Below are 24,798 nucleotides of genomic sequence, written 5' to 3'. Positions count from 1 at the left end.
GGGCGCACAGCAGAAGCATTTTCATTTACTTTCCTTTGAATTCCTGTAGCATAAACCCTCAGTATCGTGTATTTTAATCAACTCCCATTAAATTAAAAAGTTCTTTTTGAGAGAAAGAATTGTATTCATTACTGTGTCTGGCATACCATTTCACAGAGTAGGTGATCAATACATATTCATCAAATAAATGAATAACAATTACAAAGCACTTGAGTTTCATGTAATTGATACACATTAAAATTTTTTTCTTTTTCATTTTTGGCTGTGCTGGGTCTTTGTTGCTGTGAGAGCTTTTTTCTGGCTGTGTTGAGCGGGGGTTGCTATCCAGTTGTGGCACACAGGCTTCTCACTGCAGCGGCTTCTCCCGTTTCGGAGCACAGGCTCTAGGGCACGTGAGCTCCATCCTTGTGGCTCCCGGGCTCCAAGCACAGGCTCAGTAGTTGTGCTGCACAGGCTTAGTTGCTCCACAGCATGTGGGCTCTTCCCAGATCAGGGATCAAACCCATGTCTCCTGCATTGGCAGGTGGATTCTTTACCACTGAGCCACTAGAGAAGCCCTCAAAGTTTTTAAAATTATAAATAGAAATGATATACAATCAGTACCTACCAGTATAGTCACATTAGCTATAGAATATTGAAATAATTCCTGACCACAGCCCTTTGTTGCCCAACTGCCTCCTGCTACCAGCACTGGCCTGGTCTCTCCTCCCCTGGGAGCACGTGGACTCTGCAGCTCCCAGCTAAAGGATCTATGCCTTGTACAGCAGGAACAATCCACACCTGATCTGATCCAGCCTTGAGATCTCCAGTGGAACCCATTCTGACTGATCCAGACCTGTGTAGTGTCACTGCTAAATATTTCAAAAATTACCACTGATTATAAATAAAATGTAAACAGTTTGAAAATGGTGCCTCTCCTCACTGCAGAGCTTCTTACAAGACTCTGCAGAGACAGGAACAGAAAAGGAAGATGATACTCTGCAGGCCTCTGACGGTTTAGGGAACATCCATTAGGACTCGGTCTTCACGTAGAACAGGAGATAGGCAGTCTCCCGCCTAGAAAGGAAAAAAGTGCAAGGGCATCACTGAGACGAAACATTCCGAGTTCATTACTACATTATTACTTCACGCTAGAACACCCATCAGAAAACTTCCCAGGTTACTGGATCAGGTCTTCGTCTATCTATCAGCTCAGAGCAGACAAAACTGGGGACCTGGGTAAATAACTATTAGCTAACATCTCAAGCAGGGGTTGACAAACTATGAGCCCATGAACTTAAGTAAATGTAACAGGAACAAAGCTACATATGCTCACTCATGTACCACCGGTGGCTGCTTTTGTGTTGCAGAAGCAGAGCCAAGGAGCAGAGACACAGGTTGTGTATCCCAGAAACTGAAACATTTGCTCTCTGGCCTTTGACAGAAAAAGTCTGCCAAACCCTCGTTATTTATTGATCTAAATAACGGGGGATCACTGACAACCAAAAGGTGACCAAGTGTGTATCTAAGAGTGTATCTAAGGGAGATGCTTAGAAGAAAAGGAGAAGAGGAAAAGTAGCAGGTTGCAGGGGTGGGGGGAGCAGGATTTCAAGCACAAATTTCACCCAATTTATCAGTTTCCAAGTGAAGACCTACTCATGTGGCTGGGGCCACGTCCCGCACCACGCTTAGTGTGCACTGTCACCTCTAACCCAGAAGCTCTGCAGAAAAAACTTGCGAAGTCTCTGCCAAGCTTTTTCCTCTCCAGCCTCCCCTCTGTGTAGTTACTGATTTTCAACAATATATTTACTGTTATTGACTAAATTCAAGCCTCCGTACCAGACAACGGAGAAGGACAAGAGTGATCCTTGCCTCCGAAGAGTTCATGGTTAACGTGAAAGAATGTTATGCAGGTGAACAATGACCGAGCAGCGTGGTCCTGGCTGTGAGGAGGTGAGCACATGACGCAAAGCACCTGAGAGGCTCCTGCAAACCTGCCTGGATGGTGCTGGGAAGGCATTACAGGGCAGGTGGGCATGAGCAGAAGCACGGAAGCATGAAGGTGGTTTGCCTCAGGGACAAACTAGGGGAAGGGGCAGCACGTGCAAAGCCAGGGATGGTGTGATGTTTGGGAGCCTCAGACACTTTAGCACTGCTGGGTCTAAACTGCAAGAGGAGGACCTCCCTGGCAGAGCAGTACTTAAGACTCCACCTGCCAGTGCAGGGGACACGGTTCCATCTCTGGTCTGGGAAGGCTCCGCACGCCGCGGAGCAGCTAAGCCTGCGCACTACAACTGCTGAGCCTGCAAGCTCTGAGGCCTGTCCTCCGCAGCGAAAGCAGCCCCCCCAGTCAGAAGCTTGCACACCTGCAACAAAGGGCCCCCGCCCGCCACAGCCAGAGAAAGCAACGAAGACACAGCACTCACAGACATTTTTTAATTAATTTAAAAATACATATGTAATTTCAAACCTTTATCTATGAAAAAAATTTTAAAAATAAACTAGGAGAGGAGCAGCGCAGTGGATGGGGCTGAAAAACTAGGCTGAGCATATTCTCTGGGCCTCCAAAGGGGAGTGGCAGCCCTCTCCTACAGCAACAGATGCCCTGAGTGAGGCATCTCACCACCCAGCCCTCCTCACCAGCGGTAGTTGTGATTTCCATAGGTACACTGGACGTCTTTCCAGGACACCTGCAAGGACAAAGACAAACCAGGTTAAGTGGCCAGAGAGTGATGGTGCTGCCAGCTGCCCTCGCTCCCCTAGAAAGACCAGTCTGACTATTCCCAGGCCCGACCACCCAGTGATAGGCTCTCGGCACACCGAGTCCCGAGTGCATTGTCTACACTTGGTTATGCCGGGCCCAGATTTTGTAACTCTTTCTAGAGCTTCTTGCCTTCATAGGTTAGCCCAGAGCACAAGCTTGCAGGGCCCTGAGCCGAGAATTCCAGAAACCAGGATGCTAGGCTAAGTAGACTGTAGCAGAGCTGTGAACCAGACTGGGCTCCATGCAGTAAAGGGCTTCAAATTTCACAAAGGTTCCTCTGCCACAGAAAACAGGACCTCAGTGTGTCTGGGTCCCAGTGGCCTTCCAGTCCTGGCTCAGAACCCATTAGAGATGGAGAACCCAGGGCAAGAGGCAGTTTGGGAGGACATGTCTCACCCAACAAACATTGGAGTCATTGAAGCAGAACCATTCTCCATCTTCAGAACTCCGGATGTAGGCACAGTAGTGACCGTAGTCAGCATTCCCCACGTGGGCGATCACAGCAAAGAGCTCATAGTGCCCTCCACGCTGAAGGACACAAGGATAAGGGACCCCCATCACACCTCCTCTTCCGACCCTCTGCTTCTCAGTGCCTCTCTGCCAGGCACTGGTGCACCCACGGCCCCAGAAGACCATCTCTGACCACAAGATGCTCACACCTGATTACAGCACAGCTGTGAAGCGAAGTTTCACACCAGGTTTACAGATAAATCTGGGAACCAGTCTCTACCCCAAAATAAGAAGGAATGAGCAGTTGAGGAAAGCTCCCCAGAGACAATGTGCTTAAACTGACCCTGAAGGATCTGTGGAGGTCTGGCAGCACGCCCCGGGGGACAGTGGTGGGGGAAGGGGTCGAGGGATGGGGCAGGGGTGCAGGGAGCCACTGAGGCTGAGTCAGGAGTCAAAACATCCCAGCAGTGGCAGCCTTGGAAGGCTCTGCGCAGAGGAGCAGCAGCATCAGATTTGCGTTTGAGAACACCAGAGTGAAGGGATATGAAAATGGCTTGAGAGTCCAAGTGAGGCAGAGTCACAGCTGAGAGAAGAAATGGTGAGAGACTGACCACCCGCAAGAAGCACCACGAAATGACAACAAGCATTATAAACATAATTACCAGCTAACTTCCAGCATTTGGCTAAGTCTTCACATACATTACTTTTTTATAATCCCAAAAGTGAACTAATATTTGATTTTTCCGTGATTTAAATACAATATTTCCTGGGAGCTCAGCTGGTAAAGAATCTACCTGCAATGCAGGAGACCCCAATTTCTGGGTCAGGAAGATCTCCTGCAGAAGGGAACAGCTACCCACTCCAGTATTCTTGCCAGGGTCACAAAGAATCAGACACAACCGAGTGACTTTCATTTTCAAATACAATATTCTTCTACATATTACATCATAAAGCACCCTCAAAGAAAAAAATTACTTTGTGTTGTGAATTAAATGTTTCTTACTCCTCCTGACCAATTAAAGAGTCATATCTAGATGCTGAGTCTATAATTTTTTTCTTTAGAAACCTAAGGTTCATATGCTGTAAGAAAATTATGAGCATAAATATATAATTTATGTGCTATAATATTAATAGCATACTGGAACTGTTATATGATAGGTGACAGACAAATGTATATCTAATATAAAATTTGAAAAGTGAATATTTCCATTAGCAACACACGCAAATATTTTATGACATACTTGCTCAGGTGAACTACTTCAAAACAAGCTTAAGCGTTATTATTCTGGTTCTTTGTTAGATTTGTATTATTTATTGCTTTGCTAAAAGTTACAGCTCTTTATGATTTTACAGTGCCTTTAGCAGTCTCGTGATGACAATTTTACTAACTGCAGACATATTCACACATCCACGCTGTATATAAAAAATATGCCTAAATATGTCTAGCCACTGAGAGAAAACTGCCTTCACACCTTTCATGAGAAGCGTAAGAATCAGAAGCAGGAAATACTTTGCACTTCACTTAATAATACATCTTCAGGGACTTCCCTGGTGGCACAGTGGATAAGAATCCAACTGCCGATGCAAGGGACACAGGTTCGATCCCTGGTCTGGGAAGATTCCACATGGTGCAGATCTAACCCACAAGCCACAACCGCTGAGCCCGGGTGCTGTGATTACTGAAGCCCACGCATCTAGAGCCTGCGCGCCGCCACAAGAGAAGCCACCACAATGAGCAGCCCCCTCACCACGATAAACAGCAGCCCCTGATCTCCACAACTAGAGAAAGCCAGTACAAAGCAACAAAAACCCAGTACAGTCAAAATAAATAAAATTTTTAAAAAAGATGCTATGGGGACTTCCCTGGAGGTCCACTGTTTAAAATAATAATACATCTTCAGAACAAGACATTCAAGGCTCATAAAACAATATGGTATGCCTTCATCTAACATGATGCATTCTGAAATGGATTTTGCATCTGATGAGAGCTAATGACTAAGTAGGATTCTATGTTTAGAGATAAATGTGATTCATACGCACTGCTTCATTTAATATCCACAGCGAACCTGTACACGGGGTGTCGGCATTAATCTCATTTTGCAGACGTGGAATCTGAGCTCAGGGAGTAGAGTAACTCACGTCAGATTTAGAGCTCATCAAGAGGCGGGACCTCCACCCAAGCCTGCCTGGCTCTGAAGTGCCAGCTTTTGACTCCAGTACTGAGGAAGTGGGGGACAGATTTGTGCAAAGTCAAGGAAAAACAGTAAGTCACTCTGCAACTGATGGATACGGTGGGAAAGAGTAAGTAGAGGGCACTGCAAGGATGAACCCCAGATTCTTGGCTTGGAAATTAGGAAGACGTTGGTGCTACAAAGTTACACATGGAACAGAGGCGTCTGGGGATGAAGACAGCGAGTTTCTCAGGACTCAGCCGGAGGTGGACACCCTGGTTTGGGGATCAAGAGTGAGACCTGGGTAGGGGACAGGGACTCGGAAGTCCTCAGTTTCAGATGATCAAAACCATAAGAACTAATGAGAAGACATTTGAACAATGGGAAGAAAAAGGAATGCGATGAAAACTAAATACCAATAAAAATGGGCAGGAAAGGATCCAGAAGCAGAGAAAGAAGCCCCAGGAGAGAGGTCTGGAGGAGACAGATGTGAAGCAGAGCAGAATCAGTAAGACAGCATCACGGTAAGGGAAAGACCAGCATAGCCACCAGGTTTGGGGTAATTAACCGTGCTCCCTTTGGTCTCAGAAAGGCTAGGTAGGAGACAATTCTCTGTGAAAAGGGAACAGTGGTGAGAGTTTTCATTTTGAACAAGATCTCCACAAGAGTCAGGAAAATTGTGCTTTTCTTCTCAATACAGTCAAATAATGTCCCTTACCTGAGACTCTGAAGTGGGATTATGAAGGAGACAGGATGAAGGTGGTACAAACTGTGAAATGAAAATATCTCCTGCCTATTAATAAACAAGAAATGTCACAGCCACCAGCGATCTATGACCTCCAAATGTGAATGAGGGCTCCCCAAAACTGAGGTCCAGCAGATGCTGCCACCCCACAGTGACTGCTGTTGGGGGTGGGGGGTGCCAGAAGCCAGGCAAACAAAGAAACAGGACTGGCTGAGGTGCTCAGGTAGCTGAGCTGCACACGAAAGGAGTGAATTCAAGCCCAGAGGCTTGCACCCATACATAGAGTGCCCAACTCCTTAGCTTCATACCTGACCTTTGATGTTCAGACTGCCTGCTCCCTCCACTGCAAACTTGTATATAGCCTGCCTCCCTGGTGTCTCAGATGGTAAAGCATCTGCCTGCCGATCCCTGGGTTACAAAGATCCCCTGGAGAAGGAAATGGCAACCCACTCCAGTACTCCTGCCTGGAAAATTCCAGGGGTGGAGGAGCCTGGTAAGCTACAGTCCATGGGGTTGCAAAGAGTCGGACACGACTGAGCAACCTCACTGGTTCACTGCCCTCTTGCCTCCTTGGAGCAGTTTTCTCAGAGCTACTGAGATACTGTCTGTGGGACTCTGAGTCCTAAACATTCCTACCAAATAAAACAACTCTCTTCTTTCAGGTTGTAACTATATTTTTCAGTCGACAAAATGAAGCTTGGTCCCTAAAAGGGAGGGCTCAAATCATTCTCTGTTTTCCCGTGAGGACATTACGCTGGGTTTTTAACATTACGCTGGGGCAAACTCTGGATGGAACTATCAGTTTACAGGAAATACAAGAAGAGAGGAAAGCACCGAACAAGACCACCAGCCAATTCTGGGTGTACACAAAACCCTTCAAACAAATGCATCTCAAGGAAAAGAAAAGGAGAGAGAACAACAAAGAAACAGAACCTACGGAAAAAAGAAAGGCCAAGGGAGGGAGGGAGCAAACCGAGGCAAATGCAAGTGTAGGCCTTATGTGGACCTAGATTCAAACGCAGCCAACATCTTACAGGACAGTCAAGGAGATCCACATACTGATTGGATATTAGAGGATATTACATAAGCATGAGACGGAACTGGTCATGTTTGGAAACAGCGCGCTGCTTCTTTAGAGAGACACGCGCTGTGTGCTCAGGCGCTCGTCATGTCCAACTCTTAGAGACCTCGTGGCCCGTAGCCCGCCAGGCTCCTCGGTCCACGGGGATTCTCTAGGCAAGAATACTGCAGTGGGCGGCCATGCCCTCCTCCAGGGGATCTTCCTGACCCAGGGCTTGAACCCAGGTCTCCAGCATTGAAGGTGGACTCTTTACCATCTGAGCCACCGAGGAAGCCCTAGACAGACATAATGAAATACTTGCAAAGGACACACATGGCATCTGAGATTTGCTTCAGAATAACCCAGTAGAGGTTTGGAGAAGGAAGAGGATGGGGTGCAAGTAAAGAAAGACTGGTTGTGAGTCTGCACAACTGTTTAGGCTGTTGGTAGATAGGGAGACATTATATAATTCCTCACACGTCTTTTCAAGGTAAAAGAATTTTAAGATACTTCATTAGGTAGGCTGTGCAAGTGGAAATAAGGAAACTAGAAGGAAAGAACAGAATCCTATGCCCCAAACTGGGAAGGAAACACTGTTATAATAGGAGCCACTCAAACACAGTCACCACGGTCAGACCTCAATTTTCAAAAAAAAACACAAACCCATAGTTCTAGAGCATGGATAGTAAGCAGCCCAGTGGAACAAAACAGACAGTCCAAAAATTGACCCATGTATATATGGCAATAAATGTAGGATTTTAAGCCTATGGAGAAAAGACATTTATGTCACTTTTTCTCAGAATCTCCCGACAACTTACTAACTCAAGACAACTGGATCCAACTTGACTCTAAGTCAATTTGGCCCCAAGTGCTGGCTGCTTTCTTATCCCCAAGGTGAGTGTAATCTGTCGGGAGAAGGAAGCAAGGCTGGTGCTGCTTAGCACCCAGGACGCGGGTCACCTGTGGCACACCCTATGTAAAAGGAAGGTGCTGAAGTATGGTTCCTTCCGTCAGTGCTGGGAGATAGCTGAGCACAAATCCAGCCATTAGACATAAAGTCTTCTGAGTCTTAACAGAAATGCAGCTGCCAACAGCAACGCTGGTGGGAATGTGAAGCTAACAGCCCCATGGCTGTTATTCAAGAAGACTCCAAACTCCTTATTTGAAAGATCAGTGTTTCTTGAATGTGTGAGTATGTTTCCACAAATCACACTGAGCGTGCGTGAGTGTTCCTCCCTGTGCGTCCTGAGCTCAGCCACAGAGGAAAGGATAATGCCCCAAACCCAAAACGCATCTCTGGTGTGTGTGATGCTGGGCAGCTCAGGGGAAGAAGGCAGACAAAGGATGTGGTGTCTGATGGGCAGGGGGAGGGAGACAGAGCTCTGATGAGGCCAGGGTGTGTGTGTGGCAGGGGGGTAGGGTGGGGGGTTTGTGGGTGCGTGTGTGTGTAAGGAGCACGAGGGCCCTCACCTGCTCCTCAGCACTGCAGGGCTCTCCCTCTGTCTCAAGGAGCTTGGTTAGATCCAGACTCTGGGGGAAATACAAGGAGTGGCAGACTTTTTCTGCCCGCAGGTTTCTGATGGAGAATCTCATGAGGTGGATGGTCAGTGTTTGGGGCAAGTGGGTCAGTGTCAAGACCTGGAAAAAACACAGTCACCATGGAGATGAGTCCCAGGCACTTGAAACAGATCAATTCCAAGAAGCACCAGGGCTAACGGGATGTTCTTCCTCCCAAAAAAGAAGGGAGTGGAACGGCACCCATCCTCGGAATCTGCTGGGTCTCCCACAGAAGACTTGAGCAGCCCAGGGCTCCACAGGGGTCTGTAGGGGACTGCAGAGTCTGCTCCCTGAGCCCAGGCGAGGGTGGGCCTGAGTGTGGCTCTTGTGCCCTCCCCACCCCCACAGTGATGGGGCCCCAGGAGCGCATTCACAGCTCTGGGCATTAGAAGCCCCAGGATCCTGGACCCAGCCAGGCGGATTTCCTCCCTCAGCGTGGCCCCTCCCCAAGGGCCCCCACCCCCACCCCACAGTCCAGGGAAGCCTCTGATCAGCAGCGAGTACCTGCTTCCAGCGAGTCTTCCTGCCACAGCTCCCACAGAAGCACTTGTCTGTGCTGGACAGCTCCTGGGGCTGGAAGAAACAGTGGAGGGCGTCCTCCTGCCCCAGAGAGCAGGGAAAGCCAGGGTTACTCCACCTGGGGTCACCCCTCTCCCCACAGATGAGGGTTCTCCCCAAGTCCCCCTATCATCAGCCCACATGGTGCCACATGCCAGGATCTCAGAGAGGATCTACTTGTTGAGGAGCAGGAAGGACAAGGGGAGCAAGAGGAGAGACTTATTTTTCCTGCAAATCAAAGGCGAACTTAGCCAGATCCATGGTTAGGAAATGGAAATTAGTTTTTAAAAGCCAAGGGTGCATTAAAGAAGCAAGGGAGCGCTGGCAACATTGGGCTGCCGGGAATAGCAAACTCCCCAGGAGGAATCTCACCAGCGTTTTCAGGGGCTTCCAGTGCATATCAAAGACAGACAGGGGGAGGGCCAGCATGCTGCTGTTTCTGCCCATCTCCGAGGTACATTCAAGACAGGCCAAGGACTCCTTCAAGCGGATGGTGTAGAGGGCTTGCAGCCTTGCCACCTGCGAGGTAGGGCGGGGGGGTGGGGGGCAGGAGGAAGAGGGGCAGAGAGAGCCCGAGTGAGCAGGTCAGCCATGTCCAGAGCTGGAGGTGCCACACAGAGCTCCAGAAACAGCGGCTGCCCCCGCCCCTGCTCACTAAGGTGCAGAGAAGTCACAGTGGCCACCCTGCACAACTGCGGTTCTACACGTTTCCTCTTGGTTTCCATGTGCACAAGGACAGCACCCTCCCTTTCTGAGCTCTCAGTTCTAGGACTTACCAAGTCCACATCTGTGATCTGGTCCTTGATCAGGTTCCAGACTGTGAGGTAGAGCTGGGCAGCGTCGTGCTGGACAAACACTGGCCAAAGAGAAAAGCAACTCCCAGGGTAAGGGCCCAGGATGCCAGTCATGCCCTCCTGCCCCAGCTGCTAGACTAAGTATTCATACCTGTTAACACCATTTCCTTTGTGATAGTTATCACAATCTGTACACAATGTTTGGGGGTTTTATTTTGTTTTGGCTTGTCTCTCCTCTCAACTGTCAGCTCCATGGAGGCAAAGACTCTGTCAGTCTAATTCCCTTGCCAAGTCAATAACCGGCACATAATCGGTGAGCATTACTTGTTAGATCATCCACCTAGGGATCGAACCGGGGTTCTCCTGCTTTGCAGGCAGATTCTTTACCATCTGAGTCACCCGGAAAGCCCAGCTGAATCGTTAATCAATCCAAATTCCAAGCTAATAATCCCAAAACAAGGGTTAACAGGCTAGTAGCAGGTTGAACTGATGCTGTCTCCAGAGAATTACTTTCAGCAGGCTGCCTTCCCCAGAGTCAACACAGGACATGAAGAGGGTCAAGTCACTTTGACAGGCAGAAACATCCTGCCTCGTCTCATTCCAGAACCAGGAGTCCCAATTCATCTGAGAAATACCGGGGCCCTGCCCAACCTATAATTTCCTTCACTTCTGCTACATGCAGTTACTACACAAGCCAGAGAAAGTTCCTGTCCCCAGGAAACCTACATTTTAGCAGAAGGGGAGTATCCGCATACTCACATCTATGGACTCACAATTTAGAGAAGACTTCCCCAGGCGTACAAACTGTTAGGAAAACTAGAGAAACATGAGTTATACCTGGGGCAGCAGAGAGAGGGTCTCTCTAAACTCACTCCTCCACAAAAGCAACAAAACCAAGAATTTACAAAAATCTTAGGAATTCAAGAAAAACTGTAGAGCAGGAACTGCAGCTTCCTCAGCTTGGCTGGTTCCCACACCCACTTCAATGCTCTGCAGAAGCCTTGAAAATGAGAAGCCTTGCAGTTGCCAGAGGTGACAGGCTGGGGCCAGACTGGGCACCTAGGAAAGCCCTGGCCAGGAGCATTCCCAAGATCTGACCTGTTTGCAGCAGCTCCAGGAAAAGCCCATTTAAAGGAGGTTACTGTTATTTAACCTGACTCAGAGCTGAAAGCCTGTAGTATTCCCAGGGCGTCTGTGGAAAATACTTAGCGACAATAAACAGTGCAGTTGGACATGACTGAGCGACTTCCCTTTTACTTTTCACTTTCATGCATTGGAGAAGGAAATGGCAACCCACTCCAGCACTCTTGCCTGGAGTATCCCAGGGACAGAGGAGCCTAGTGGGCTGCCATCTATGGGGTAACACAGAGTCGGACACGACTGAAGTGACTTGGCAGCAGCAGCAGCAGCAAGGCAACCATGCCAGCTGAGGAAAGAAAAGCCTGGCCAGAAACCCAAAGGAAAGATCTTAAAGGGAATAAGATGTTCACTGCACACTTTCAAAGTGAAAGTGAAGTCACTCAGTCGTGTCCGACTCTGCAACCCCATGGTCATGGTGTCCAACTCTGCAACCCCATGTAGCCTACCAGGCTCCTCCGTCCATGGGATTTTCCAGGCAAGGGTATTGGAGTGGACTGCTGTTTCCTTCTCCAGGGGATCTTTCCAACCCAGGGATCGAACCCACGTCTCCTGCATTGCAGACAGACGCTTTACGGTCTGAGCCACCAGGGAAGCCCTCACACTTTCAAAGGCTCTGACATATTCCTGGTGATCTAGAAGGTCAATTTCACACCCAGGACCCGAAAGGACCCCAGTCTTTTCCATCTGATTTTAAGGTTCTGTGCAAGTATGAAATGAAGGCTCAAAGCGTCATAAACTGCCTGGGCTTTGAAGATGCACCCAATCAACACACAGGGCCCCTTGGCAAAGACTAGAAGACTTGTTAGTGCAAAGCATTTAAAGAAATTTCTAGCCTATCACTACCTGACACTTAGCTAACCATATACTCCAATGCACATACTACCAGGAATATAAACATTACAGAATCAGTTTTGGAAAGACTAAACGAACAGCCACAGTAAAAACAACAGCAAGAACAGACCCCACTGTGGGGGTTTCTGATGTTCAGTGCTGTCACATTATCTAAAGTGTCAAGTTTCTAACAAAAAATTACAAGACACACAAGGAAACAGAAAAATACGGTGCACACACAGGAAAAAAGCAATCACTAGAAACTCACTGAAATGCCCCAGATGTCATCGTACTAGACAAAGACTTCAGATTAGTTATTACAATATGTTCAAAGAACTAAAGCATCCAAAAACCCAAAATAACTAAAGAATGAAAACAATGTCTCACCAAATAAAAAGTATCAATAGAGAAAAAAAAAATATGTGAAAGACCAAATCGCAATTCCTGACTGGAAGAGTGCAAGGACAGAAGTGCTCACCAGAAGTAAAGAGCATACCAGAGTTGGCAAAGGAGTCATCAAACCTGCAAATAGGTCAACGGAGGCTATAAAGTCTGAGGAATGAAAGGAAAATGAATGAGGAAAAATGAACAGAGGATCCACTGGGTTCACTGATGAATTCAACTGAACACTTATGAGAGGAATTCTTCCAATTCCCCAAAATCTCCTAAGATAGAAGCAGAGAGAATACTTCCCAACTCATTCTATAAGATCACCTTCATCCTAATACCAAGCCAGACAAAAACATTCCAATAAAAGAAAACTACAGATCAATATCTCACATGAACACAGATTCAAAATCCATAAGATAATATTAGCAAATAGAATCCACAAAATGTAAAAAGAATTATACACCACAACCAAGACTTATCCCAGGCATGCAAGACTAGTTCAACTGGAAATCAATTCATAAACCTATGACATCAACAGGCTCTAAAGAATATTCACATGAGTACATTAATAGATACAGTAAATCATCTGCCAAAATCCAAAACCCATTCATGATAAAAACTCTCAGCCAACTAAGAACTGACAGAACCTTCCTAAGATTGATAAGGAACATCTTCAAAAACCCTACAGCTAACATCACATTTAATCGTGAGAAACTAGCAGTGTTTCTTCCAAGATCAGGAAAATAAACAAGTTCCCTCTCACCACTCCTTTTCAACATTGTATTGGAAGCCCTAGCCAATTAGATAAGAAAAGTATACCCTTTATTGGGTATACTGACTGGAAAGGAAGATTTAAGAATGTCCTTCTTTGCAGATGACATGATCATTCATATAGAAAATGCAAAATAACCAAAAACTCCTGGAACTAATAAGTGATTATGGTTAGATTCCAGGCTACAAGGCAAATATACCGAAGTCAATCACTTTCTTATATATCAGCAATGAACAAGTGAGATTTTAAATTTTAAACACAATATAATTTATATTAGAGCACATGAAATGAAATACTTAGATATAAATCTCACCAAATATGTATAAGATCGATATAAGAAAAGCTATAAAGACTGATGAATAAAATCAAAAGACCTACCTAATGGAGAGATATTCCATGTCCATGGATACAAAGACTAAAAATTGTCAACATGCCAGTTCTTCCTCCTCACCTGATCTCTAGACTCAATGCAACTCCCATCAAGATGCCAAAAGTTATTTCATGAATATTGATAAACTTATTCCAAACTTTACCTGGAGAGGCAGAAGACTCAGAATAGCCAACATAGTACTGAAGGAAAAAATCAAATAAAATCAGATAATGTCAAACTACAGAGCCTCAGTTATCAAGACAAAGTGGTATTACAAAAGAATAGAAAACTAGACCAATGGGACAGAATAGAGAGCCCAAAAATACATCAAAATAAACAATGTCAAAAGATTGAAAGATCTTGGGAAAGACTGAAGACAGGAGGAAAAGGTGAAGACAGAGGATGAGACGGTTGGATGGCGTCACCGACTCAATGGACATGAGATTAAGTAAGTTCTGAGGGTTGGTGATGGACAGGGAAGCCTGGCATGCTGCAGTCCATGGGGTCACAAAGAGTCAGATGCGACTGAACCACTGAACTGACTGAAACAATGGTCAATTGCTCCTTCACAATAGAAACCAGCGTTTTCACCAAATGTTGCTAAAATACCTGAACATTCACATGAAAAAAACCAATCTGGACACAAACTTTATAACCTAAAAAAGAAAAAAATGAATAAGATAGATAACAGACCTAAATGTAAAATGCAAAACTGTAAATAAAATTCCTAAAGATAATATAAGACTAAATCGACATGACCTTGGGTTTGGTGATTATTTTTTAGATATGACAGCAAGGTATAATCAATAAAAGAAAGAACTGATAAGCTGGACTTCATTAAAATTAACAATTTCTGCTCTGTCAGGAGCATGAGAAAGCAAACTACAGATTGACAGAAAATATTTACAAAAGAGATACTTTAAAAAGACACAAAATATACAAAAAACTCTTCAAACTCAACACTAAGAAAACAAACAACCTAACTGGAAGGGCTGATGCTGAAGCTGAGGCTCCAGTAATTTGGCCACCTGATGCAAAGAGCTGACTCACTGGAAAAGACCCTGATGCTGGGAAAGACTGAGAGCAGGAGGAGAAAGGGGCCACAGAGGATGAGATGGTTGGATAGCATCATCAACTCAATGGACATGAGTTGAGCAAACCCTGGGAGATACTAAAGGACAGGGAAGCCTGGTATGCTACACTCCATGGGGGTCTCAAAAGAATCAGATATGACTGAGCGACTGAATTAACACCGCAAAAGGAAACTGAGCAGTCTCCAGTGTGACGTGGAGAGAGGAGAGACATATGTGAGGGAGATTAAGAGGCACGAACTTCCAGCTGCAAAATAAGTGAAGCACAGGTATTAAACGTACAGTGTGGGGAACAGAGTTAATAGTTATGTAATATCTTTGCATGGTAACCCATGGTAATTAGACCTATGGTGTTCATTTTGAAATGTATAGAAATATTGAATCACTTTGTTGTGTAACAGAAAAAATGAGAATATTGAGAGACAAATGAAAATAAAAACACAACATACCAAAATTTATGGGATGCAGTGAAAGCAAAGCTGGAGGAAAAACTCAGACTACAAATGCTTATGTTAAAAAACAAGAAAGATCTCAAATCAACAACCTAACTTACAATGCACGGAAACAACCTATACTTTGATGGAGTCCCAGAAGACGAGAAGGGAAAGGGTAGAAAACATCTCAAGAAACAGTGGCTGGGACGTCCCAAATCCGGGGAGACATTCAGACATTGAAGTTCATGAAGCTTGTTGGTTCCCAAACATATTCCTCTCAACTAGCTGTTCTCTGGAGAAGGCAACGGCAACCCACTCCAGTACTCTTGCCTGGAAAATCCCATGGACAGAGGAGCCTGGTAGGCTGCAGTCCATGGGGTCACTAAGAGTCGGGCACGACTGGGCGATTTCACTTTCACTTTTCACTTTCATGCATTGGAGAAGGAAATGGCAACCCACTCCAGTGTTCTTGCCTGAAGAATCCCAGGGACGGGGGAGCCTAGTGGGCTGCCGTCTATGGGGTCGCACAGAGTCGGACATGACTGAAGCAGCAGCGGCAGCAGCGGCTGTTCGCTAAGACACATCATAATACTGTCAAAAGTCAAAGATAGGAATTCCTGGTGGTGCAGTGGATAGGACTCAGATTCAAGCGCTGGTCTGGGAAGATCCCACAAGTCACACAGCAACTAAGCCCATGGGCTACAACACTGAGCCTGTGCAACAGAGCCCGGGAGCTGCAACTGCTGAGCCCACATGCCCTCAAGCCAGTGCTCCGCAACAAGGGAAGCCACCACAATGAGAAGCCCATACGCCACAAGGAAAAGTAGCCCCCACTCCCCCAAACTAGAGAAACGGCCCATGCAAAGCAACAAAGACCCAGGGCAACCAAAAATAATTTTATTTTAATCAAAGAGACCTTAAAAGCCATATGAGGAAAGAAGCCTGTCATCCACAAGGGAACCCGCTTCGTAAGGGTCTCAGTACATTCTCAGCACGAACTTTACAGACCACGAGAAAGTAGGAAGGTATATACAGAGGGATGAAAGGAGAAACTGCTGATAAACAGAACTTTATCCAGGAACGCTGTCCTTCAGAAATGAAGGAGAGACATAGGCTTTCCCAGACAGAGAAATGCTAAGAGATCATCACCACCAGGCCTGCCTCACAAGGATGGCTGAGAGGAGTTTGCTGGGCTGAAGTGAGAGGATGCTCACTGGAATAAGGAAAGAGGCTAGACCAGCTGAGCAAGAGAGGAGTACCTGCAGCAAGTGGCCCTGAAACAACTGGATGCCACGCACAAAAGAAGGAAGCCGGACCCTTGCCTCACCCCATTCACAAAGTTTAACTCTAAATGAAACACAGGTCTAGATCTAAGAGCCAGACGTATGAAACCTAGAAGACAAAGGAGAATGGTGAGCAATTATTAATGGGTAGAGGACTTCTTTGGGGGGATGATAAAAATTTGCTAAATTTAGACTGTGATGATAATTCCACAACTCTGTGAAATCCTAAAAACCTCTGAATTGTATACTTTTAAATGACTAAATTTATAGTATGTGACGTATATTCCATTCAAATCTGTTTTTTTTAAAAAGAAAAACTAAGCTATTTAAGAGTTTCCTTCCGTAGAACATGGTTTCTCCTCACGAATCCTTTATCCTGTTTCTTTAGGATGCTTTACCTGCAGCTGAACCAGCTTTGAGGAGACTCCTAGGCTGACTTACTCCACTGAGAGGCAGGAAAAGAGTGAGTACGAAAGAAACACATGAATAACGAAACAAATGCTGTCCCTGCAAGATGAGGGTTGTTTAAGGTATTTCAGATCCACACACGGGCATCCAACACAAGGAGGGTCTCCTTCCTGTGCACTCAAGGGCCATCAGGCCCCTCCTTTCCTCCGCTCTCCTCTCTTCTGCTCCGTCCCCCTCACCCCTCCAAGAGCTCCCCTTCCCCTCAGAGCACCAGGCCAGGAGCCAGAGCAGAAGGACCACCTTACGCGGAATGTTGTACTTCTGCAGACAGTAGGCCAGCTCCGTGGGCTGCACCGCCTTCTTCCGGCTGTCCTGCATCTTCTCCAGCAGCAAGAGCAGCTGGAAGGGGACACTCTTCCTCTGCTCCTCAACTCCGCCTGGTACCGTTATCCTGCCAGGTGAGAAGAGCCACGAACCTCCCTGTCCCCACTGTTCTCAACGCCAGGGCCACACTAGAGTTACCTGGGAGAACTTTCAAAGATCTCCGTGTCCGGGCCACTCTGCAGATGGACCACGTCAGGATTTCTGGGGGCAGGGCCCATTTATCAAAATTTTTATTTCCCAGATGACTAAAATGTACAGACAAGGCTGAGGACAGCCATGTCAGCAAATCAGCTATCGAGCGTCCTCTCGAGACGGGGCACCCTCTCCCCACCCTGCACGAGAATCACACCAAGGTGAAGGGCAAGAGCAGTAGGTCCTGGGTCCACAGCACATGCCCAGCCTGAAGTCCTTCAAAGGGAAACAGCAAGTAAGGTCTAGTCCTGGGAAGGACACAGGGAAGAACGTCAGCGTATTCTGGCAATGATTTGTTTAATTATGGGCAAGCTCCCGTGTCCATGAAACGGGAAAAGGAGAAAGCTCAAGGCAGAAAAGAAGGAGCGATGGCGTGTATTATGTGAATATGCACACACTGGCAGGTTGTTCTACTCAGTCACTGCTGGCTGAGCCTCAACACTTCTTGGCAGAACCCACTGAGAAGAAGGGTTTTCACGGTGTGTGTACTGTGTGTGTATATACTGTGTGTGTGTGTGTGTATGTGTGTGTGCTGTTTGAGAAAAATCAACAGACTAATGGACCCGCCCACTGATACTACCCCAACTTCCTTTTAACCAAATCAATGGTTCTCAGTCTGCCTGCATTTTAGAATCATCTGGGGAGTTTTCTGGAAAGTACCCATGCTTGGGCCCCACCCTAGAAACCCATCCAGACCCCAAGTGAAACCAAATATCTGGGATGGGAAAGGCATTTCACATTTTTTTAAACTTCCTAGATGATTACAATGTATAGTCCAGATTGTACAAAACAAGATCTCTTCTCTGGCAGCTTTTGAAAGACTTCTCAAAGTCCAAATAACTGTGAATAACAGAATAAACGAAAACAAAAAAACAACACACATTTATCTGCCTTAACAATGGTCTTACCTCTTCAGTATCTTGGCGAATCCGACATTTCTAACAAGCACCTGGATCAGGGAGTTAAGACAGCACGTCTGTCCAATGTTGTGTAAACCGACCGGGCCTGCAAGGAGCAGAGGGAAGACACTGAGAGAAAGGCCCTCCATGGAACTCAGCAAACACCCAACATTCTTCTCGGCCCTCATGAGGACGTGATATCCTACAAAGGACTCCCAGGGGCACAAAGAATTCACTAAGGAGCTTGCAACCAAATTGGAAATGAGAGAGAAACACCAGCCTCTGAAAAGTGAAACAGCAGCCCAAGTCTCCACCGTCCAGGAAAGGGACACACCACAACAAGGGGCATCACTCGCTGTCAAACTGGTAAGAGTGCAGCAGTAACAGCAGGGGAAGAGCAGACTACAGACAGCGCCTGGGGGAGCCCGGAGCCCTGCCCGGCAGCTGCCGCACAGCGCTGGGTCACAGTGGGCATCCACGGGGTCAGGGCCGAGAGCACCCTCCCAGACAATCTATTCCAGACCCTGGTGCAAACGCCCTACCCAGGCCCTACCACCGGTGGGAGGAAATCAAGAGAAAGCTCGGGGGACCCACCTCATCTAAACTCATGCAACCTCAAGAGGCTGCAAGCTACAGGGAACTCCGTGGATGTGGGAAAACCAAGAGAGCATTTCTCTGACCCACTAACCACCAACCTCTCCTCTCCCACCCACCCGGCGCTCAGGAGACCCTACAAGGTGTGTCATTTAAGAGGAAGGGAGTCCACTTTCTCCGAGTTCCTGGGGAAAGGGCTCTGGTATAAATGCTAGGGCAACAAGAACCAGGAATCTGGGCCAGCAGGGCCACAGATGTCTGCTCCCCACTCAGCAGAAGCCCCTGGTGCGGGGAAAAGCAGTCCCCATTTTTCCCAACAAGCCCATGTGCTCAGGAGCTCAACAGTCCCCACTTCACGGCTGCTGAAGTGGAGGCACAAGAGAGCAGGCCTCGTGGACTGCACGCTCCACGGCTTCAGGTCCAGGGGACAAGCAAAGCGTTTCTATGCAGACAAAAGAGAAGAAGTGGGGTCTTGGCTGGTGGGCTTGGGCTTCCTCTGCCTCATCCTCAATGGGCTCTGCCAAGAAACATGGAGATAGCCAGGACAGGCGGGGGTCCCGGCATGTACCCATCAGTGGTTGCTCCAAGGTCCCTGGACCAACAGCTGCTGCAGGCGTCTTCAGGACAGTTTGACCTCACTTCCCAGAAGAGCTCTCATGAGCTGGCCTTGGGAGGCCCTCTGTGAAGAGGAAGAACATCTGTGTAACCAGTTTTGACTTCCAACAGCCAGTCTTAGAGGGTCAGTGTCTGGGGAGACCAGCCACTAAGCTCTAGGGCGAGAAACGACAACTCAGCGAGCACTGTCCCCGTGGTCCCTCGTCCCCACTGTCTCCTCATCAGGACCCACGGCCACAACCTCTCCCCCTACCTCCCGGCTCTCTATTCAGGCAAACAGCTCCACATTCACCAAAGGTCTAGGCCATACACCTGGGTCTCCCTGCTGCTCAACCCCAGGCCCAAACCATCCCTGGAGGCCATCAGTGCCACTGCCCGAAGGCTGTCTGCACGCTGGACCCGAGGAAGCCTGTCCTGGTTCCTCGGTGGGGAAGCCAGGGTGCTGTTGATGCCCCATGGGTGCAGTGCAAGGACCATCCCACTACCTGGCTCATTGTACCCTGATGTGGGAACAGCTATGTTGCCTGTGGTGAGAGGTGGCAACACCCAGACTCTGGCAGGACAGAAGCCCTTCCCCAGGCCGAAGGGTGTGGTGGTCGACAGCCCCCCACTGAGGCCCCTGAGGAATTCACCCCAGTGAAGACAGCTGGCCCAGTCCCTCTCCAGGGGTTGAACAATGAAGAGCATGAGGGCCTTACCACCTGTCTGAAGGTGTGTGATAGCTCTGAAGGGTCACCCAGTCCTGAGTTCCCCTCAGGATCAGCTGAGGCCTCTGTTGCAGAGTCTGGCAGTTCAAGTCCCCCCTTTGCCCACCGTGCTGTGCTCACTTCTCCCTGCCCCCCACCCTGGTGTCTTCCCAGGGGTGCTCCCCAGCACACCTCTCCTATGATCATCTCAGCTGGGATAACATCATCAACGGAGCAGCAAGTCAATAGCAGGTCCTCAGTCTATTGAGTTTTCTTAGACAACACACACACACACACACACACACACACACACACACACAGAGTATATACTCTTCTTCTCAACAGGCTCCACCAAGACATGCCGACACTCAGCCAGCTGCTGCTGCTGCTAAGTCGCTTCAGTCATGCCTGACTCTGCGCGACCCCAAAGACAGCAGCCCACCAGGCTCCGCCGTCCCTGGGATTCTCCAGGCAAGAACACTGGAGTGGGTTGCCATTTCCTTTTCCAATGTATGAAAGTGAAAAGGGAAAGTGAAATCACTCAGTTGTGTCTTGACTCCTAGCGACCCCATGGACTGCAGCCTACCAGGCTCTTCCACCCTTGGGATTAATGTGTGATAAAGTTTATTATGTGACTGTGCACACATGGGCGTGGTGTTTGGGTTCCCAAGGACATTTGCCAGTCACTCAGCCAGCACTGACTGGCAAATGTCCTTGGGAACCCAAACACCACGCCCATGTATGCACAGTCACATAATAAACTTTATCACACATTCTTTTCTGCCCTGGGCTTTCTCCTTTTCCCCTTCCATGGTCACGGGTCACTGACAGAGGCCTGTAATTCTGTTGCTATATCAGCACACAAGAAAATTTGTAAAGCGCTTAAAATGACTTTGGAAAATTATTGTTGTAACATGAGATAGAAAAAGTAGTACATCATCAACCATTTCAAAATGATTCCTAATATATCAATAAACACTGTGGAATAATCTGGTTGTTTTCAGTTATTTACCATTACTTAAAAAAAAAATACAGGGAATATCTTTAGGTATAAAATCTTTCTCTACCTATCTGATTTTTCCTCAGTCAAACCAAAGGTCACAGATGCAACAAAACCACAGCTGTAAACGAGGTCATGTGAACCAGAACCCACTTCCTCCAGACAGCACAGACTTCAGCTACCTGTGCATCCTCTCCAGGTATGCTTGGAATCTCAGGAGTCTCAGAACAGGTCCCAAGCACCATACCCTGTCCGTACCTGCCCAGAGTGCACACGGGTGTCTGCAGGGCACTGCCCAACACAGCGATCCATGCACAAAGACTCCCTCGTGTCTACAAGCAGACTTGACAAGGAAGTGGGATCCATGCCCAGGCCTCCCACTGCCTCCTGCCTTTTCATCTCACAGAGTTCTGCTGAAAGGGCTTCAGCTTTGCCTGCAGCTCAGGGCTCAGGCCTGCCCAGAGTCTAAGCTGAGGCCACAACCCATACTGTTTGCTCAATCGTTCCCTTGTTGTTCAGTCACTCAGTCATGTCCAACTCTTTGTGACACTATGGACTGCTTGCAGCAGACCAGACTTCCCTGTTCTTTATCTTGCAGAGCTTGTGCAAACTCATGACCATCATTTCCCTGCTGCTGCTGCTGCTGCTGCTGCTGCTGCTGCTGCTGCTAAGTCGCTTCAGTTGTGTCCAACTCTGATCATTTCCCTATCCTGGTGCAAATAAGTCTGTGGCTTTCTAACTTACCTGACCATCAGACACAACCAGTTGCTAAATCAGTATTTGGGAGAGATTCTTAGAAATATAATTACAAGGTCACAGTGCACAAAGTTAAGGGTTTGGTTTTAAACATTTATTTGGCTGCAGTGGATCTTAGCTGTAGCACGAGGGATCTCTTAGTTGCAGTGGACAGGATCTAGTTCCCTGACCAGGATTGAACCCAGGCCCCTTCATGGGGAACAGAGTCTTAACCACTGGACCACCAGGGAACTCCCCCTTAAGGTTATTAATAAACGTAGCTAAACGCCTTGCACCCATCTGCACTTTAGCCACTGGCTGAAAGGCCCATTAGGACTCAGTGTTTAAATGAAGTGACCTAAATTCCCTGATGTTCACAAGGGCAAGTTTTGTGGGAAAAGTGGGTCTGGATCTGAGTTTATTATGAAGGAAAGGGTATGGTGTAAAATAAAGGACACTTTGGGGCAAGGCAGGTGATGTGCAAAGAAGCCCAATGGTTAGGGGAGGAGCGTGTGGGTGGAGTGTGCAAAGGACTCTGAGCAAATCTGCACAGCTGAATCCAAGTCAGGACTGGAAAAAATGTAGAGTTCCAGAATTTGAAGTTTTATAAAAAGTTAAGTGGTCACTAGTGGTCAGAGAACTGCAAACCTTGACCATAATGAGATACCATTTTACACTGTTCAACCGGCATTGGTTAAGAATTCTGAGGACTCCCCTGGTGGTCTAGTGGTTAAGAATATACCTTTCAATGCAGGGGACACAGGTTCAATCTCTGGTCAGGGAAGATCCCCCACGCCACAGGGCAACTCAGCCCGTATGACACAACCACTGAGCCCGTGCTCTAGAGCCAGCACTGCACAGCTGGAGAAAGCCTGTGCACCACAACACGGGCTCGCTTCAGTTCAGTTCAGTCGCCCAGTCGTGTCCGATGCTTTGTGACCCCATGAATTACAGCACACGTCCACCCAAACCCACGTCCATCGAGTCGATGACGCCATCCAACCATCTCATCCTGTCGTCCCCTTCTCCTCCTGCCCCCAATCCATCTCAGCACCAGGGTCTTTTCCAATGAGTCAGCTCGTCGCATCAGGTGGCCAAAGTATCAGAGTTTCAGCTTCAACATCAGTCCTTCCAATGAACACCCAGGACTGATCTCCTTTAGGATGGACTGGTTGGATCTCCTTGCAGTCCAAGGGACTCTCAAGAGTCTTCTCAAACACCACAGTTCAAAAGCATCAATTCTTCAGCACTCAGCTTTCTTCACAGTCCAACTCTCACATCCATACATGACCACTGAAAAAACCATAGCCTTGACTAGATGGACCTTTGTTGGCAAAGTAATGTCTCTGCTTTTGAATATGCTATCTAGGTTGGTCATAACTTTCCTTCCAAGGAGCAAGCATCTTTTAATTTCATGGCTGCAGTCACCATCTGCAGTGATTTTGGAGCCCAGAAAAATAAAGTCAGCCACTGTTTCCACTGTTTCCCCATCTATTTGCCATGAAGTGATGAGACCAGATGCCATGATCTTAGTTTTCTGAATGTTGAGCTTTAAGCCAACTTTTTCACTTTCCTCTTTCACTTTCATCAAGAGGCTCTTTAGTTCTTCTTCACTTTCTGCCATAAGGGTGGTGTCATCTGCATATCTGAGGTTATTGATATTTCTCCTGGCAATCTTGATTCCAGCTTGTGCTTCCTCCAGCCCAGCATTTCTCATGATGTACTCTGCATAGAAGTTAAATAAGCAGGGTGACAATATACAGCCTTGACGTACTCCTTTTCCTATTTGGAACCAGTCTGTTGTTCCATGTCCAGTTCTAACTGTTGCTTCCTGACCTGCATATAGGTTTCTCAAGAGGCAGGTCAGGTGGTCTGGTATTCCCATCTCTTTCAGAATTTTCCACAGTTTATTGTGATCCACACAGTCAATAAAGCATAGTCAATAAAGCAGAAATAGATGTTTTTCTGGAACTCTCTTGCTTTTCTGACGATCCAGTGGATGTTGGCAATTTGATCTCTGGTTCCTCTGCCTTTTCTAAAACCAGCTTGAACATCTGGAAGTTCACAGTTCACATAACAAGGCTCAGTGCAGCCAAAAAAAAAAAAATTCTGATTGAACCAAGTGTTGAAAAGAATGTAGATAAATAAAAATTCTAAAGAGAAATTCTTACATGTGTCCCTGGAGACATATACAAGAAAGTTCACATCAGTCTTGTTTGTACAACAAAAAAGTGGAAACAATCCAAGCACTTGGCCCAAAGGCAGAAGAATGAGTACGTGGGCTGTAATAAATGTACACAGTGAAATTATACTCCTCAGTTGCACCTGAGTGAACATGTCCCGAAAGGGTAATCTTAGAAACAGTGCTGAGTCAAAAGACAATTCTTAGAAGATAATATATAATATTTCTTTTGTAATTGAAACTCAAGGAAAATGAGATATTACATTGTTCAGGCATCAGTGGGCATGGGAGATAAAGCTTCTTAAATGGATAACTATGATCAAAAAGGCCATTAGCTCCAACAGGGAAGCAGAGGGAAGAGGCAAGCCGAAAGCATGTACTTGCCAGTAACGTTCCAGCTAGGGGAAAGGGGTTCATAAACATTTATTTATTATTCACTAGCTAATGAATCCCAGCAAATCTGGAAAACTCAACAGTGGCCACAGGACTGGAAAAGGTCAGTTTTCATTCCAATCCCAAAGAAAGGCAATGCCAAAGAATGCTCAAACTACCACACAACTGCACTCATCTCACACACTAGTAAAGTAATGCTCGAAATTCTCCAAGCCAGACTTCAGCAATATGTGAAACGTGAACTTCCTGTTCAAGCTGGTTTTAGAAAAGGCAGAGGAACCAGAGATCAAATTGCCAACATCTGGGGGTGCCGGGGGCCAG

At 47.0% G+C, this 24,798-nt stretch overlaps 1 protein-coding gene across 1 annotated transcript in view; it reads right to left on the bottom strand.

The window, feature by feature from the left end:
* Positions 1–201: 201 nt before the first annotated feature.
* USP18 (ubiquitin specific peptidase 18) overlaps positions 202–24,798 on the bottom strand; it is a 32,231-nt gene continuing 7,634 nt past the window's right edge. The window contains exons 2-11 of the mRNA XM_052640666.1: positions 19,435–19,545; positions 18,282–18,378; positions 17,103–17,248; positions 10,061–10,140; positions 9,657–9,803; positions 9,231–9,326; positions 8,640–8,807; positions 3,140–3,271; positions 2,620–2,669; positions 202–1,056 (exon numbers count right to left, since the gene is read on the bottom strand). Of these exons, the coding sequence (XP_052496626.1) occupies positions 1,011–1,056; positions 2,620–2,669; positions 3,140–3,271; positions 8,640–8,807; positions 9,231–9,326; positions 9,657–9,803; positions 10,061–10,140; positions 17,103–17,248; positions 18,282–18,378; positions 19,435–19,438 (966 nt within the window). The 5' untranslated portion in view covers positions 19,439–19,545 and the 3' untranslated portion in view covers positions 202–1,010. The remainder of the gene's footprint in view (positions 1,057–2,619; positions 2,670–3,139; positions 3,272–8,639; positions 8,808–9,230; positions 9,327–9,656; positions 9,804–10,060; positions 10,141–17,102; positions 17,249–18,281; positions 18,379–19,434; positions 19,546–24,798) is intronic.

Source organism: Budorcas taxicolor, chromosome 5, assembly GCF_023091745.1.
Source record: "Budorcas taxicolor isolate Tak-1 chromosome 5, Takin1.1, whole genome shotgun sequence".
NCBI classification, from domain to species: domain Eukaryota; kingdom Metazoa; phylum Chordata; class Mammalia; order Artiodactyla; family Bovidae; genus Budorcas; species Budorcas taxicolor.
The sequence above is the reverse complement of the archived record's forward strand: the minus strand, read 5'-3'. Positions and strand labels throughout refer to the sequence as shown.